We start from the raw sequence: 19,769 nt of genomic DNA, 5'->3' as shown, positions 1-19,769 counted from the left end.
TATTTTTACTTAAGGTGTTTTTAAAAGAAAGAGCTGTGCTTAATGCAGAACATTTTTGTGCGGCTTCGACACTGAAGATTTTTCAAAGTCGGAGATTTACAGTATATTTACATACTAATGTAGCATCAAGTCCTCGTGAAATTGTGAAAGCTTATTAGCATTAAAAGAATAGTATTTTCAAGTACGAAAATAAGTTCTGAAGTGAAGGATTAATCTGAACAAAAATAAAGAAGTATTTATTTTAAGAAATTTGAATATTTTTTAAAATAACTTTTTATTTAATTTGTTTCGTTATTTATACAATTTTGTCCAAAAATAAGTTTTATTAACACAAAATATAAATTAATACAAGAGAAACTTTATACGCAATTTCTCTTCCTCGCGATCATTGCAACATGTTCATAGAAGAATTGTTTTGATACAATCGATCTCGGTAAATCACAGTTCCATTTTTCTTTATAAATTTGATTGAAACACCTCGTGAATTTAATTAATTTAGATACTCTATAATTCATAAATCCGTTATTTCACAAGATAAAATTCTGTCAAAGGAATTATCAAAAATTTAACTTAAGCGTTTAATTAAATAAAATAATTAAATTTATAATAAAATATTAAAAAGAGAACAGAGGAGAACATGTGTCGGAGAGCACGTGTTGCAAGGGTCTCACAATGAGGATCCCCAATGAAGAATCCACTAAATTAAAATCCGTCAGGATAGTCTATACTTCTAATGGCATTCTTGGTTAGGATGTGGACTCCTAATCCTTTGTGATATCAACAAAAATTTCATTTTATTCAAAAATAAACTTTAAGCGTGATATTTATAAAGCAAATTTTTTATTAAAATGATTTAAATTGCAATATATTTAATATATTGAATTCGATTTAATTCCTCAACATAGAGCATCTTGTTCCGTAACTTAATTAATCTTCATTTTAATCTCTAAAAAACCACTTTCCTCGTTTGAATTTTGAAAATTTTAACCGAATTTTATTATTAAACTATAATAAATTAAATTTATTTGAATGTTTTCATATAAATTTTACTAGAGAAAAATTGGTCATTCAGGAACAGCAAGCAACGTTTACACCTTTGAGATTTGGAATGAAAATCCATTGAAATAATCAACAAAAGTTAAATTTAAAGTTTCAAGAGGATCGAATTAACAGATTTAACACTCCGATTGCTTTTGTTTCATTTAAATCAATGAATATTTTCTAATTGTAACTAATCCAAACAAAGTTAGAGTAAATGAAACTAATTGAATCTCTTTCATATTATTTGAACCATGAAAAATAGGATCTGTGTCAACAATATAAATTTAAATATCAATTAAGCAATATAATTTAGTTCTAAATATAACATTTTATTGTTTTTCTTTATTCCAAGACTTAATTTAATATATATAATAAATCATATCATGTAATATAAAAATCAATAATTAAAAAGTTATTTTTGGTTATACTTTATGCAGGATCAGATATAGGAGGGCAGCGGGATTCCAGTTTTCTGGGATTCCTAAAATTTTGGAGAGTCCTCTTTATCTGAGGTTCCAAAATCTTTTCCATATCAAGCTTCCACATGTGAGAAGGGCCTCGAAAATTAAATCTTTTATGTTAAAAAGTGATATGAAAGTGAAATAAATTAAAGTTTTTTTTTTTTTTTTGAAAAGTGGCAAAAAAGTTGTCTTTATTTGTTTTATTGGCTGTATTCATATATTTTTATCGCTTTGCTATAGGGATCGAGCCCAATATTTGTAACGGGCCAGACTCAATCTCACCTCTCTCATACTGTAAATATATGTATTTAAATTTCTATCAGATAATGATTTTAATTATAAAGAAAATATAATTTTGATTTTAAAAATGTCTAATTAAAATAACAATTTTTATAATAAATTTATCTTAAATTTGTATTACAAAATACATAATATATATTTTTAATATAAAAAAATCATTAATTATAAATTTTATTTATAAATAAATTCCAATTTATTTTCTAATTATTATTATTGTTGTTGTTATGTGTTGTTGAAATGTATCCTACACGACATATATCAGTGCTTAGTCCTATGCCGGACCAAAATCAGAACCTAACTACAGAAAACAAATATTTTTCTTTACGTGCTATTTGTGTATGTATCTGTGTTTAAGAATTTCCTGACTATGTAATGTATATGACAGCCTTTTGTACAATGATATATGTGCTGTTGTAAAGCCCTAATATTTCAAGATTTTGGTGGGATGTGTGTGGTATGACATCTGTGAAGAAAGGAGTGCTGGCACAATACGTACCTCATCCATTTTCACAGACGTTTTATTGTAGTCGAGATCTGAGTATTTACTATTTTTTTCTTTACTGTTTGTGTTTACTGTTTTTGTTAGAAGCTTACACCCAATGTGATGTGTTGTATAGTCTTGTGCATTTCTCCACGAGTCAGCCAGCAGTTTGACGCAGTTCTGTCAACATGATCCTGGCTGAGATCGTTGTGGTGTCTAATGTAGAGCTCCTTCTGAATCCAACACTGCTTGATGGTGTCTGCATTTTGTGTAATGTGTTAGATCCTGGTCAGTGTTGTGTAAGTTAGTGGTGTACTGTTTTTGTGTGCAAGAGTTACAACTTTGTGTAATTGTAATCGTTTTTGTTTTCTAAAGAAAAACTCTCGCAGTGTTTGTATTTGTTTATAGTACAGGTTTAAAACACGTATGAGGCCTCGCTTTTCCTCAGAATGGTCTGTCTTTCTATCGACGAATTAGAGTGGAGTTTGCTGTGTTTTGTTAATGTTCGTGTTTTCGTTTGAAGTTGTTCTAGTTCTATGTGTGTCCAATTTATAACCCCAAATGAATCCATGAATATTGGTGTGACATATGTGCATATGTGTTAATTGCTTTAAATGTCTTTTGAATTCAGTTTGTTGCAGGTATCAAGTTTAATCTGATTTATTCTTTTGTTAGTCTTCATTTTATTTGTGCGTGTTCTATGATTTTGGCCTATTTGGAATCATAAATATCAAAATTTGTAGATTTCGCCATCATCCATGGATTCAATAACTTCTCCATTTCCGTGTATAGAATAATCTTTCTTCAGGATTCCTTTTTCTATGTGAAGTCTTCTGCATTTGCCTAGGCCAAACTTCATTTGAATGTGTAATATCCTCTATAAACCGAACTCTACCTGCCTGCGAGAACCAGAGAGACCTCGAAGGCACGTAGAGTTCAGCTTATAGAGAACATTACACATTAAAATTGCGGTTCCCCATAAAAGAACCTCCATTCGAATGACCTTAGAGTAAGTGTCTAACTTCTAATAAATGATTTAGTTGTTCTTGTATGGTTGCGTAGAGTTTTATGTTGTCCATGAGATCAGATAATACGCATTAAGTTTTGTTGTGTTTGATTTTGTATCTATATTTAGTGTTGTTTAACTCATTGGATAGTGAGTTTAAAGGCCAGACACAACCAAAGTGAACTTAATGGGTTTTCCTGGAAAATTCCTCGTCTTTTGCGTATTTGATGTATTGTCGTGAAAACTGATTATTATTATTGTAAAAATTAATTTTTATTAATATTTAGTTAATTATTTTTTGTAAGTATTAATTTTATAAAATATTTTATTAATAATTGCAATTTCTTAATTCGAAAAAATGATAAAATATTTTTTTAATTAAAAAAATAATAATAGATTTATGATTTTTATTTGAAATTAAAATGTTTTTATATAAAATATTTGATATTTTGTAATTTTATTTTAAAAAAATGTTTTAAATTTTTTTAATAATTTCAAATTATTTATTACAAAATAATATTCCGAAACCATTAAGAAAATATTTACAAAATATTTTTCGTAAATTTAAACAGTAATTTCTCTAAATAAAATATAGCAATTTTTAATTAAGCAAAAAAAAACCTTTTTTGTTCACTTAAAATTAAGATTCAAAGCAATTTTAATAGATTAATTAATCAATTAGTCAATGAAATTATTCAAAATCAAAATCAAAATTAATCAATTTTGACGATAAGCACCCTGACTGATAAGTAAAATGATAAATGTTAATTAATGAACTTAAAAAAAAAAAAAATGTTCTAAAATAATTAAACATCATAAGAGCTTTAATAATTTAAATAAATATTCAAAAATTTTATATATTTTAATTTTTCATATTGTTTTCCTAAACTTTTTATAAAGTTTTCCATTTTATCTGATGCTCTAGAGCATCAGGATCGGCATCAATAATGCACATCATAATATAATATTGATAAAAAGAAAAATTATATCCTTTAAAGAATATTTTATTTATTTATTACTCATAAATTGATGAGTAGAAAGTTTTAGAATTATTTTTTGATGTTTTAAAATATTTAATTGTTCGAAAGAAAAGTTGACAAAAGTTCAACGTGCTCTTGAAGTGATCATTATGTTTCTTTTTTTTATGGTGACAGGTGTTATGCACTTTAATTATTAGATGCAATAGATGAAAAGAAAGAAGGACTCGCCCAATTTTTTTCTTTCTTTTTTAATCTTTCATCATATGTTTGATAAATAACTTATCTTTCTCATGATATATAATTCTAATATTAACCTTCTCTTTAGGGTATAAAGGTAATATGGTGTTGAATATAAATTTATTTATTTATTTTTTACTTAGAAAATTTGATATTTTATTGAATTTATGTAATAAGTTATTTATATTTTACATATTAAAAAATTGTTTTGAAGGTTAAATATAAAAATAATGCATTTTATATACTTAAAAAAATGAGTGAATTTTCGAAATTTTGATGATTAAAAATGTTAAAATTTTCGTTTTTAGTTGTTTAATAAAAAATTATATTGTGTTTTAAGAAATAATATTTAAAAAAATTACCTTTTTTGTAAAAAATACTGCACTTATCAAGCCTTGTACAGAGTTATACTAAGATGAAAAAAATAGTCGTAAGATATTATTTTTCTTTTTATATTTCTTTTTGAGAGTAAAATATAAATAAAGTATTACTTATTGTATTATTTTCTAACGTACTTTATACAAATATCAATAAGAAAATCCATAAACTTCTTACAGCAATTTAAAAACTAAAACAATGCTTTTTTTAACAAGATAATGATAATTTATAACGTTATACTTACTGAAATAAAAACAATATATATATATATATAAGTTTTAAGTCATTTATAATCAGGCTTAGGTAGAGGCACTAGTGACAATGCCATTTGGTTAACATTCTGAACACAGAAAAAGCCTCAAAATTTAAACTTAAAACTCTGTTTAAAAGCTTAATACAAAACTGAAGTGGCTAAAAATCTATTTTTATTTATATGATTTGGTAGTTTCTGAACAGGGATGAAAACTCCACAACTTTTATGTATTACCTCTTACTCCTTGATTATAAGAATAGCCACATTTTTCTACGTTTATACTATATAATCAAGGATATTATTAAAATAATATATTAATTTAGTTGTATAATCAATTTGTTTAAAAAGTAATAGAAAAATAAAGAAATTTCTTATAAAATATAATAACTATATATTATAAAATATTTAAGAAAATGTTTTATGATGATAGAATTCTTATATATAGCTGCAAATACTGGCAGGAAGACATTTAATTAATCAGGATGATAAATGAAAAGTAATGATGATCATAAATTAAAAAAAAAAAAAACTTTCTGAAAATTAAATATAATTAAAGAATAAATTCTTAAACATGATATTTATTATTTCTTGAATATATATTAAATTTTATTAATTAAATTTAATATAATATGTATAAATATTATGAATGAAGAAGTGATTAAGACACGAGTAAACAAGAATTAAAGTGAATAAACTATCATTTTATTTAAATTTTAAAATATTAATAGATTTTTAAAATTAAATATTCATTAATTAAAACTTTTAGAATAATTTGCTAAAATATTTTAAAATTTAATTTTTTATTATTATTAAAATATTCATGTTAAGAATAATTTTTTAAATAAATAAATAAATAATTTTAATTTATATTTTTAATTTTTAAGCAGCATTTAATATGAAAAAGTTACAAAAAATTGTATTGTTTTTAATGAGAACAAAATTATAATTAAACATATTTCTTATTCTGTTTATTATTATTAAAATTTATTTATTTTTTATTTAAAAAAAAAGTTAAAAATAAATTAAAAATAAAATTATAAAAATTGTTTAAGTCACTATTACATGAATTTTATTTTATTTTTCCTGTTTTTTTTTTTCCTTAAATTGATTTGAAGGCTACCCTTATGCAATAATACGTTCATAGACTTTGTGGAGTTTTTAAAGAAAAATTCGAAAAAAAACAATTTTTTAAAGTTATAGAAAAAGCAAAATTCTATACAAATTTATCATTAGCACCATCTGTTAAATCTAATAAGAATTTCATTTTGTTCTTTTTTTCTCTTTGGAGAAACAGAAATTAACTATATCCAACAGCATACAGATTATTCAACTTAATCTACTTTTTTCTATTAAAAAAAATATAAATATAAATATAAATTAAATTATTTAAATGGTTTACATAATTATATATTTATATATATATATATATAATATATGAATAATTAACAACAGTTTTCCATCAGTTCGTGCTTATACAAGATGCTCTTAGGTCATTTATTTATTATATTTTTTATATAGAATCCACCTAAAAAAACTCAAATAAATCTAAAAAATCCAGTTAGTAAAGTAATAAAGATAAGTTTTATTAGGAAAAAAAAAAACATAATAAAAAATGTTTCGAGAAGGAAAAAAACAACTCTTTCGATCAATTTTCTAAGCAATTTCGTAGAAAAGTACACGAAACGACCTTCAACTCTTCAAGAAAATTCGGGAATTTTTCAATCCACCTGTGCTTTCCATTAAGGGTAGTTCCCTTATCGTCCACGATTTTTCAAGGCGCCACCGTAGTTAGTAGCACCACTCGTAATCTGTGTACTCACACACACAGCTCATTTAATCGTCTACACGTGTTTGGGTCGGTTATGGCTTCTTTAAGCAGTCACTTGATCATATGTTATTTATTTGTTGCTGCAATATCGTGTTATCCCGTTGATAAGAAAGCAACAAACCAGACAACCGAGGTTAAGGACTTCCAACCTGTTCCTTTACCGACAGATTTTGGTAGCTACGATCTGGACGGGAATGGATATATTGATTTGAAAGAATTGGCTGAGGTATCGGAAACATCGCACGAAGAAGCCAAGAAACCTTTCGTTGATGCTGATGATGATGGTAAATGTATATTTTAAAATGTCCCATTTTCTTAAAATAATCGCATTTTCTTTCTTCTTTTTTTTCGAGTTAAAATTCCAGAATATAAATCTATACACGCGCTCTCCTTTCGTAGTTTTTAACACGTGAAATTTGCGTTTAAAAATATCAATAAAAACATCCTTGTATCTCGAGCGATGCGGATGATAATGAAAGAAAATCTTCCAAAAAAAAAAAAAATAAAACTAAAATTGGCAGAGGGGTGCTTTTTATTTATATACATATATACGAGCTTTGAGCACCGTTTCCTCTTCGTTACTCAATTATGATGATGCTGTCGTTTCTATATTTATATATATCATTTTTTTAGCATTTAAAACACTCATTCTTTCTATATACGTCTTTTTTTTTAAAGCTTTCTTCACTGTTTGCTAATACTTCCAGGACTTTGTCCAAAGAAAATAAACATTCTCCTCCTGTAGAAAGTAGGCTATTAAAGTGTATTTACACTAATAAATAATAATAAGAAAACTTATTTTAGTAAATATAACTCCCTTTTTTAAACTAAAAATAAAATATATTCCGTTTTTCAACATTGGAATTTGTGGATGACTGATGCGGAATCTACAAACAAGAGAGAGAGAGAGAGAGTTGTCATGACAACGCCATCAAATTCCCGCCTATAGAAAAACTGGTTTTTCTATAGTTCTTGCCGCATTCTTCCTTCTCCCACCTTTACTTGTTCCATGTAACTCCTCACTGTTTGACTATAGCACCTTTATTTTACCTCCTACACCTTTATTTAATTATCTTGGAAAAATATAGGAAAAATACGTCATTATCCTTTGTTTTTCCTTAAGTAAATTAAACAAATTTCACGCAAAACTTAAAGAAATTTTTTAAATCCCTTCGGGTACTGTAAAGAATATCATCATCGCTGTATTAATTCACGTAATTAATATTAATCGTTCTAAGAAAAGATCGGTTGCTTGTCTGTCCTAAGATCGTTCATTATTAATGAAAGTATGACACGTCCCAAAGGTCTAATTTTTATTCCGTTAAATTTATAATTAAAGTGATTATAATATTTGGTTGTGATGATGAATATACGCGTCGTTATTTAGAAAATATACACGCAAGAAAAATTGTATTTTAATTCGTCATTGGATAAATTATAATTAATTAAGAGGTAAATTCGTGATTTAATGTTTATACGTTTAAATCCGATTTAAAGAACCAAGTTTAGGGAATAAGAAATCAACGGTTTATTTCCTGAACCATTGATTTCATTGAATCGTTAATCCCTAAATTATTCTGTTTCAACAAATGCTCTCTACTGTTAATTACTGAATATTTACTCCCTAAATCTTTATTTCTCCGAAGAGTTTCTTTCTAAACCACGGGATTTCTATGAATAGTTGCTCCACAAATCATTTTTTCTTTAAATAATTGTTCCTAAAGCATTGATTTCTATGAATAATATCGGTCCTACACCGTTGATACCTTGAATAATGCCTCTCTAAACCATTGATTTCTGTGATTGGTTTGTTCCCTAAACGGTTTGCTTCTGTAAATAGTTGCTTCCAAAACCATTGATCCTTGTCTTTCCCTATATTATTGATTCCCTAAACAGTGCTCCCTAATTCATTCAATGAGCCGTTGCACTCTAAATCTTTGGATCCACGAATAATTGCATCCTCCGACGTTACTTTCCTGAAAAAGAACCTTAAACTCGTGTTTCGTAGACAGCAGCTTTCCAAGTCATTAATATGTAAACAGAAGGGGGGCAATTCAAATTATTGTTTCACTTTCTCCATTAGTTATCTACGCATCTTTCTATCGTCCTTGAAGTGTGTCCAGGAATATTTTTAAAAAATTTTGTAACGTTATTAAACGGACGTGGGTGTCAAATTATTCAAAATGAAACTTAGAAGGTCAAGTAAAATGCAAGTAACTCGAGTCGTGTAGTTTCTGAATTAGAAAAAAAAAAGAACCCCCATCTTAATAATAGGCAACTTCGTGATCCTCCTCAATCCAGCTGCGTTTTATTTATTTATTTTTTTTCTTGTGGAATCCTCCGTCTGCACCCCTGATCTGGAAGGGCACCCACCTCATCCAGTTTAATACCAAGAATAATTATTTTTTTGGCACCTGATACACGTCAACGAACTCAGAAGAGGAGAAATTCTTTACACCTGCAGACTTTGATCGCGGGATCAATTTTCGAGACGAATAAATTAATTTTTTTTAAATAAAAAATACACGTTATAAATTTATTTTTAAAGATAAATTTCTCAAAAAATTCATAAAAGCGCAAATTTTTAAGAATCATTTTATTTAACTAAAAACATTCATTTCAATAATTGTATAATTATTAATTATTGAGTTTTTATCATTAAGATTTTGTTTTATATAAATTCAAAAAATTTTTAAATTTGATGACGTATTATTACGTAACGAAATTACAACAATTTTGTCACGGGCGCACACAAAAGTAGTGTTAGGGTTTATATTCTATAGAAAATTGAAAAGTTCGAATCACATGATGATAAAAGTCGAAGAGTTAACCTTCGTATATTTTAGATCCTTTCTAAATTCTCTTTCGGTTTCTACGAATTGAAGTCGAAGCTTGCCAAAAAACATACCGGGCGAGAACCACGCAATCCTATTACGTAATGGGACGTCACGTCGCGACGTTGCCATGACGACGTCGATGCTGTTGATTGTGTTTTTTGATTGTTATTTTGAAAAAGAATCGAATTCGACTTGTTTTCCTCCCTTTCTCCCCCTTTTACAACTCTTTATTTCTTAATGCATCACGTGCTTATTATTGGAATGGAACCATTCTTTTCAATAAACTTTTTTTTATGGTTCTAAAGAAATTATTCGAAACAATCGAACGGGAAATTGTGTGTGTGACCCTTCCTGAAATTCACCAACGTCGCACTACAAAACTTCTACATTTCGCTGCATCGTCCTTTATAAAACGCGCGTGACACCACACAATTTCGTGTGGGCCTTCGTAAAATATGGCCTTGTACGTATATGACGTCACGCGCCATGACGTAACGTGTGATAAGGGAATATTGTGCGACGTCACGCACGGTAGGATTCTTGCAAATTTTCAACTCTGTTAAGAATGATTCACACCACTTCTTGTTGGTGCCATTTTTCATCGGCAGGCACGAAAATGCAGGGGGGGAAAAACTTTTATAAATGGACTTTTATTCACCCAACACGTTTTCTAAAAACAAGCGCAATTCGTTACGTAACCATTGTAATTTTAGATTATTCTTGTTTGAGTTGGGGACGGCATCGAGCCACTTGATGACGTTTCCACCTTTGTAATTTTTGCGTTTTCTGTAAATAATTATAAACTTTTGCATAAAAAACAATTTTTTGAAGATTAATTCTTGTTATATTCTTCAGACGATGATCAAATCAGTCCGTCCGAATTCGAAAAAGCTCCTTGGAGCCTTCAGGGAAAAGTCGAAGATTTCAGAGGAGAAGAAGACGACAACATGGAAGACATTCTCAACGATGAAGAAGATATGATGATGGAAGCTGGTGAGCCTGTTATTGAAGACGAAATGGATGATGATGATGATGATAAACTAAAAATAGATGAAGAAAACGAGAAAGAAGTGGATTCTCAGAGAGACGAAGAAGTGACAGATTACGATGATGATGATGGTGTGAAAAATTTAGAAACTGACGACGATAATGATGAAGATAATGACGATACGCTGAAAGAAGAGCCGTTAGAGGAGGAAACAGATGATGATCGAAGTCTACCAGAGGAGGAAGCAATAGGCGAAGAAGACGACGAAGAGGAGGAGGAAGACGACGACGACGACAACGAAGAAATCGAATCAGATCTTTCCGATCCTCGTCTTCTTGAAGATAATTTAAGAGAAACGGGTTACGGTTCCGAAGAAGAGACAGTGGAAAATACAATTTATTAAAAAAGAAACAAATCTTCAAGAAAACTTTCGTGTTCTTTTAGTGAAAACAACAGCAAAAAATACTTTCTTCGGATTTACAAAACTGACTTTTTTGCTATCCCACAACTTGCTATGGTACTATTATTATAAGATAAATGTTTTAAGTTGAATTTAAAATAAATTTTTTCTAAATAAAACAAAAATTTCATCAATTATTCATCTAAAAAAAACCCTCTTTTTTACACAAATAAAGCCATAAATACAATTGTTCACTTTGTAAACAAATATTGTAGCAGTACGAGTAATATAATCGAAGGATATGTTTTTAGTCCAAGGTCTCTTCTAAAGTCACCTCCGTGCTGTCAATCAAAAGTAAAAGAAAAAAAAATCAATAGTAAAACAAGATGGCAACCCCATTGAAACTTAAAAATTCTATTTTTTGGAAGAAAATAAAATAAAAATTAGTCTAAAACTAATTAGAAATGGTTAGATATAATGTTATAAACAAATTTTGATGCATGATTACTTATCATGTATTTTGCTAAAATTAAAATAGCAAATCCTGAAAAACAGAATTTCCAAATTTAAAATGATATACTGGAAAATTCTCAGAAAAGATTATTTCGTAATAAAAAGGGGAAAAACTGCACATTCAAGGTTTGTACTTTAATTATTCGTGTCTGCTATGGCTCTGTGAAGGTCAAAGATTTATATTTTCCACGTAATGTACTTTTTATTGGATTATCTTAAAAAAATAACAATAAGCACAATTTAAAAAAAAAAAAAAAAATTGTGTAGAAACTTTTAAGTGCATTTGTTCTACGTTAAAAGTTAAAACTTTTCCCATTTTCCCAACTCTCCCTCCACATGAATAACGTGACACTCTTTAATAAATACGTTTCCTACTTTTTGAAGTTGGATTATCCGTGATAGATTCTATTATTCGTAGCAGCCTACCGGAAAAATCATTTATTTTAAGTATAAAGTATCAATTGATAAGGGGGTTACATGATACATGTTGATATTTCTGTCTGCGTGACGTCTCAAAGTTCTAAGATGTGAGAGTTTTCTTACAGCCAACAACCAGTTATTTTCATGATACATATCTTATGTATCTTGATATTATCATATTGTTTGTTTTCTTCTGCTATTTATGTAATTCTAAACGTTTGTTTATGGGAATTGATAAGGGAGAACATCTGTTGTATCTGTGATGAGTCAAAATTTCACTTTTTGAAAGCTTAAGAGGGATAAATTTGCACACAAAACAATGAAAATTTAACTCTTTGACAGCTTGAGAGTAAATTTACAGATAAAACTATAATATTTATCATTAAATTATAAATAAATGTACAAATCTAGTCAATAAATCAAGAATAAGTTTTACTATATTTAACTTGGATACAAAGTGCAATGTATTTAAGCTAGAGAACCAAGAATTATTCTTGTTGTTATTTATGTTTATTTAACTTTGATGACAAATTGTAATGTTTAAGTCGGAGAATCAAGGATTATCATTGTTATTATTTATGTTTATTAGTGGGAAGCAGTTATTTCATTTGTTTAAATTACTCATATTTTACAAGGAAAATATTTAGGCCAAAGTCAAAAGTATTTCCCTTGTTTACACTTGACATTAATCTACCAAATGCAGTTTACTTTAATGATACTTTTATCAATTTATGGACACTTTCATAAAGCAATAAAGGATGATAAAGTTAATGTTATGTCAACAATTTATTAATTAATTGATACAATAAAATTAATATACAGTACATATTAGTTAAATATTTGAAAGATGAAGAAAATAAAAGTTTCAATACTGAATTAATGGCAATTTTTGTTATCCAATTCATTAAAATGTCTAAAATAATGGTATAAATTGAGGGAAAAATTGATAAATGGAAACTTGCCTAAAAGTCTAGTAATATTTGGTAAGTAAATATGTTTCTTGTTGCTACGTAAGAGCCGAATAAAAATTACGCAGTAGCTAAAACTGTTTGCGCTCGTTAAACTTGGGAAAGTCTATTTATTTGGCCAAAAATATATTTTTAAAATACTTAATGTCACAAAGAGAATGATAATTTAAGTAATAAGCTTGTAAATATTTTAAGGAAAAAATCTAAAAAAAAATTATGCTAAATTTAGAATTACACTGTTAAATAGTTTATTTACAATAAGCTGAATTACATTAACGATTAAAATGTTATTTTCCATTCACGTTACAATTGTCAAATATTAAATGATAAACTATTTTGTCTACCTCACAATATTCTAAAAAATAATTCTTTTTTTCATTAAATAAATATTTCTTGACTCAAAAAAATTCTATTCTTTTAACAAAAAGCTTGGAGCAGTCCACTTAGCTCATCTTTCAAGTTATCTTTAATTAAAAATAAAGATTACTTATAAAATAACCATACTTAAAATATGTCAAAAAAATTTCTTATCTACTTCAAAAATCTTTCCAACAATATAAATAACATTCTAACAAATCGAGTGAGTGAAGCATATGGTATGTTGCATCTGATTGGAAGCACGAGATTTTTATTTACATCACAGAGAGGTATTTGACTTGACTTCTTTGACGATATTCCCTACCACTTCTTGTGTCGTGGCACTTCCACCTAAATCTGGAGTATGAATCTGTAAATAAACACATTATAACTTGTTTTAAAATAAATAAATAAATAAAGTTCAAATATATAACAAACATCATTGCTCCAGTTCCCAGTTCAAGCAATACAATTTGTTCATTATTAATTATAGAAAGTGCCAGTTAAAGCAATGCAAAATTGATGACGATAATTAAGAACAGAGAATATCTAAACATTATAATTTAAATTTAACTTATAAAAATTAAATAAATAAGTATGTAGGCTAATATATATTTATTTTATAAACTGAATGAATCAGGGACGTCTCCGCATTTTTCCAAACACATCAAAAAGTTTTTTATAATTCAATCTGTTTGGTAATTCCTTAGATTCTGAATATTAAAAATTTTAATATTATTGAAAAATTAACTTATAAAATCAGATAATACACTTAACATTTTCTTATTTATTTATATTTGATATACAGTCGAAGCTAACTTTCTATGATCAAATCAAAAATAAGATCACATCTAAAATGTAGCTTAAACAATATTTACAATATATTAAAAGAAGAAATTTGTATAATTAATAAAATACTACTTCAATAAAGTTGGTCGGATAATCCGTGATAAAATGTTCAGCTTACCACCATGAAGTGACCCAGATCCCCACAATTTATCATAAATAGTATGAGTCAGAGCATTGTTTCTCATCTGTCATCTCTATAGGCTGGATTGCTATTGCAAGTTAGACCAGCTCCTAATGGATGTAACTGTGACAGCCAGAATTAATATGCTCATACCTCATATTAATTAATTTATCAATCATTTCAATAAGAAATAAATATACAAGGTAAAGGCAAAAAAACAAAAAAGGGGAACTGAAATGACAGATGGCAGTTTGACTGATAGTTTCATATTGTATAGTAAAGCTTAATGTGTAATAACATATTTTGACAAGTGCGCTAAGTAAGCTTACTAACATATGAGAATACCACCTTGATAAATTAAGAGACTGCTTCCAAAGTTTGAAATATTAAAAATGGAACAATAGATTAACATTAAATTTTGCTGTAAATTTTCAATATCTTTCAATGATACTTTATAAATGGTTTATGATGAAAATACTATATAAAAGAAAGTAATTGAAAAAGGATATGGAAGAGGTGACCTGATTTACATTCAAGTAGATCAGCAGCAGCACATAACATGATTTATATAATTACTAGAACTTAAGAGGAAATTAGATAAGGTTGTCAGCAATCAATAGACAATCTGTATCAAGTTCATCGTTGACAATCCCAAGACACATTGTACTATGTCATGCATCAAGTATCTGTTGTCCAATAGTAACTGGCCAAAAGAGGATTTCTGTGCTCCCAGAGCTGCCTTATTCTTCACATCTGACTTCAATAAATTTTTGTCTCTTTCCATGTTTAAAGGAGTATCTTAAAACATTTTATTTTATGTCATCACAAAAAGTTGAGTGCTGCACTAAGCTATTTAACAGATACCCAAAAAATGGGTTTCGGGCTACTTCGTCAATACAATGTTGGAAAGTCATTAAAAAGATGTTGATTTCATTATTTTACAGAAAACATATAATAAATTCTCTCATAATAAAACTGTTATTCTTTCTTCATTTATTTTTGATTCTGCCTTTTATATATAGTATTAACATATTTTTAAAAATGTTTTATTTTATGGTAATTACTTAGTTACTATTTATTGAGAAACAGTTCTAATTTTGAATCATAGGGTCACTAATATCTCTTTCCTATTGAGAAAAACAAGATTTAGCTATATTTTATAAGATACCCTTTATCCAGATTTGGTCCAGCCAAAGCCATGAAGTGGATAAACAATAGCCCCATTTTTATGTCATCTCCAACCATAATATCATCTAGCCCCATGCTGTTTAACAATAGTGATCATGAGAATCAGTATGTTTATGAAACTAGCCATTACTATGGTTCTAACTTTGAATAAATATTGATATTTATATGTCAAAGCAAGTCTTGTTACAATGTTTTATATTCCTTTAGCAGAAATCTATCATCATGGAATTTTATGAATGAAATTGAACAAAATAACACAATAGAATAATATTAAATATGAAATAAATTACATTTTTAAATACAGTAGACCTCTATTTAAAACTTCTAGTAGTTGTAAATGATTTAAATTTTGTGGTAGTATGATGCATGAGATGACATATTTACTTGACATACTGTTTTTGTTGGTCATTTTGATCTTGTTATAAGTTTAAATTTTATTTCCAGAAATAGGCTCAGAGAGAGAGAGGAGATATATCTCTGTATTTCTCTCTGCTCTCTCTCTGAGCCTATTTCAGGTCTCAGACACACACAAAATTCTTACCCTTTTGGGAAAACATTTGATAGCCACCTTAGCATTCACAAGGCAAAATGGGTAAAAGTTAAAAATCAAGTACGAAAATACAAATTAATGTTTCTTTTATTACGAGTTTCAATTCATCTCAATCAGAACCTGTCTAGGTATGTAACTTCACAACTTATGATGGTGAATCAATATGAAATATGATGATTCATTTTATAACAGCTCCTCAGGAATCAATTAAGTAATAAAACTATATTTATATTATAATCTATATATATATAAAGATGATTTTTTGAAGATGGTATGAGTAAATGCAACCAAACTTTCCAAAATCTGGGTGCCTTTCTATCTGACTAAAGAATTATGGCATTATTTAATATTAAAGCACTAATGAACATTAGGCTCTGAGCAAGTACAGGACATGTACAGTACCTAGAGGTTTTTGAGGGTTATTTTATGCTAATATTGCATTTTTAATTGTAATTCCTAGATCAAGTATCCAAACTGATACCTAGCTTTCTGTCATACCACGAATCCTGTTTTTGGATCGATTGGTACTTGCCATCACAGTGTGTGTGCAACTGTTGAACAAAACAGCCAGTATATAAATCACTCTGTAAGTGAACTTGTATGTTGGTTTTCAGCGCAAGCTTGCACACACATCTCCAGAGATACGAAGCAAGCTTTAAATTCATTAACTACCGTTCCCTTTCCAATGATATGCAGTGTTTGATAATATTGTATTATTTTATTCAAAAACTAAAAATATTGTATGTAAATCTGTTTTATAATAAAAACTATTTTTGTATATATATAACTATTTTTGAATGTAAATTGTGTTTTTTAAAATTTTCCATGATGCAATGTACAATATCAAGCAATGCTGAGTATATTTACTAGTACATCCAAATAAATGTAAATTAGTATTGAAATCTATTAATGATAATCTAATTTATATTTACAAAGTACATTTCCCATGGATCTGTGAGATAGCTGATACAATTGAAATTATCTCTCATTTGCCAAAATATTGTATGAGTAAGAATAGTGAATGATTACAATCAATCTACTAAAATTATAAAATCAAGAAGTCAATTTAATTTTACAAAAACTAAACAGAAATAAGACGTAATTTTTTATATCACATCAAAAGTAAAGTGCAAGTTACATCCACAAATTATTTTGTCATCAGTCACAAAAAGCCAGCTTTATGAACATAAGTTACAAGCTAGGTTTGGTTCTTGGTAAATAATCATAACATTTATAAGTAAATGTATTCATATTATAATATTCCTAATATTAAATTGATCATTTGATTTTAAAACTTATACAAAATTCTTATTTTTTTGTATCTAGTTCTTTAAAATTTATTCATTTATTAAGTGCATTTTAAATTCAACCAGTAGAAATTTTAATATTTGATCAGACGAAATTATTTCTTCTACAGATCTTAGATATTTTTTTTATAAAAACGACTATTAATTATTATTAATTAATTATATTTTTAAATTGTCAAAACTTCTCAAAACTTTTTCTTCTTACAAATATTTTAATATTACAAGGTTATTAATGTGTTTATACTAATGCAGATACACAATATCTTCTTTGTTTATTTTGATTAAATTTAAATCATGTTTAATTAAATTAGACTTTGAAATGTGTAAATCCAGAGAATCTAACAAGAACAATGATATATATCTTATAAATAAAGGTAAACTTTACAGTAAATAGTTTTGAATATAGTTTTTGTCTTCAAAATTAGAATTTAGAATTGATTTACTAAATTTAGAAAAAAATAATAAATGTCAGTAATTGATTTACAAAATCAAGAAAGAAATGTGTTTACATAATTTTCTACACTGCAACAATAAAATATATGTATTTTTTAACTTTCATTATTGATTTTATTCATAAATTTGAAAAAATTTTTAAAAAATATTTTTATCTTTTAGCCCTTTTTATTTTATTTACACAGTATAAATATCTATTAAATGAAATAATTTATGCAGATTTACAATAATTTTATGTGATTTTATTTATCAGTTTTAATATTTTCAAATTTTTAAGAGTTTTTTAAACTGTAGAATATTTTACATAGTTTTTAGATCATATTTCAATTTATAAAATCTATAATTGTGACTCCATCCCAGGACCAGTGCTTTTAAGGAATTGTCAACAGCTGAAGAGGAATTTAGACCCAAATACCTTTTACAATGACAATTCAAATAAATTAATTGCCATGCTCTTTTAAACACACATCCTGTATGATACAGCCTACCTTTGTTGAGTTGGGAAAGTTAATAAGTACAAAAATGTATATATTTTTAATATGAAAATGATTTGGTTAATTCTAAAATTCATTTAGGATATATAAAAAAGCAGTCTTAAATTAAAAACTATTGGTTTTGAATTATATTTACTTTTGTATGTTTAATAATTCCATAAAAAAAGCAAATAAATGTTATTATTTGTAATGTATACAGGATAATTCAAAAGGTCTTGACAAACTTTAAAGGTAGGTTAGAAAAACAACCATTTTTATCTAGGAACTACAGTTGCAAATGTCATTCGAGTGTTCCAATAAACATGTTGTATACCTTACTCGTATTCCTATCAGCATGATTATTCCTGTACTTCTAGAAACTCCAGATGGCATTTGAGGCTATATGTTCCTAGGTAAAAATGGTTTGTTTTTGTACTCCTGACCTATGTTTAAAGTTTGTCTAAGACCTTTCGAATCACCCTGTTTGTATTATATACAATATGTAATCCACTAAGATACATATATAATAGTAGGTGATCTATGGAATCCTGACCATCTTTAGCAGTTTAATCCCAATATTTAATGTCACTTTGCAATGTACTTTCCACATCTGTTGCAGTTTAAAGTAATTTTTCATATAAACAATATTAATTAAATAACTATGAATAATATTGAAAAATCAAATAACTGATAAAATAATCGAATAACTGAAGATAAAGCAAAAGACAATATTGTTATTTAAAATAATGTGGAGCAAATTAATTAAAAAAAAAAAAAATTAAAAAATGGGCAGATGGCACTTGAATTTAACTATTTCATTTTTCTGTAAGTTTGCTTCTATTCAAACATTTAATGTTAGTGAACAAGTGAATCAATCTTCAGTGAGAACAGTGTAACTTTATTACATTAGATGTATGATAATATGTATAATAGTAGTTAGAAATGTTGGTTTGCATCCCTCCTCTCAGAAAAAATGGTAAATGTGTGAAGCCATAGGTATACTTTCAACTTAAAGCTGATTGCACATTATCTCCAGCTAAAAATTTAATGATTTTTCTACAGGAAAAACCTTTTCCAAAAATTCTCAAAAATGGAAGCAGATAAAACCAAACAGTTTTCTGTAAGAATCCAATTTAATTCTTCTATTAACATAATATTCAGAATTTTGATAATTGAATTTGTTAATTTTCTACAAATTTTTAAAATCATAGAAAATCAATGAATTTCATTACAAAATGCTAAATCATATGTGAATAAAAAAATTAAATAATATTCTATTGCAAAAACTGTTTGGTTCTAACTGCTTCTGTTTTTAAGCATTTTCCCATAGAAAAAGTATTACACTTTTAATGCCATAAGCTTTAAATCACATGCATAACT

The 19,769-nt window shown here is 27.2% G+C and overlaps 2 protein-coding genes across 2 annotated transcripts in view; one reads left to right on the top strand and one right to left on the bottom strand.

The window, feature by feature from the left end:
- Positions 1–6,949: 6,949 nt before the first annotated feature.
- LOC136977413 (aspartic and glutamic acid-rich protein-like) lies at positions 6,950–11,375 on the top strand. The gene is made up of 2 exons (XM_067272882.1): positions 6,950–7,249; positions 10,658–11,375. Exons 1-2 carry the CDS (start codon positions 7,000–7,002, stop codon positions 11,191–11,193), a joined length of 786 nt encoding a protein of 261 aa, XP_067128983.1. The 5' UTR covers positions 6,950–6,999; the 3' UTR covers positions 11,194–11,375.
- Positions 11,376–13,322: 1,947 nt separating this feature from the next.
- LOC136977412 (isocitrate dehydrogenase [NAD] subunit gamma, mitochondrial-like) overlaps positions 13,323–19,769 on the bottom strand; it is a 29,495-nt gene continuing 23,048 nt past the window's right edge. The window contains exon 12 of the mRNA XM_067272881.1: positions 13,323–13,818. Within this exon, the coding sequence (XP_067128982.1) occupies positions 13,729–13,818 (90 nt within the window). The 3' untranslated portion in view covers positions 13,323–13,728. The remainder of the gene's footprint in view (positions 13,819–19,769) is intronic.

This window comes from Centruroides vittatus, unplaced genomic scaffold, assembly GCF_030686945.1.
Source record: "Centruroides vittatus isolate TY-2023 unplaced genomic scaffold, ASM3068694v2 contig_459, whole genome shotgun sequence".
In the NCBI taxonomy this organism is placed as follows: Eukaryota; Metazoa; Arthropoda; class Arachnida; order Scorpiones; family Buthidae; genus Centruroides; species Centruroides vittatus.
The sequence above is the reverse complement of the archived record's forward strand: the minus strand, read 5'-3'. Positions and strand labels throughout refer to the sequence as shown.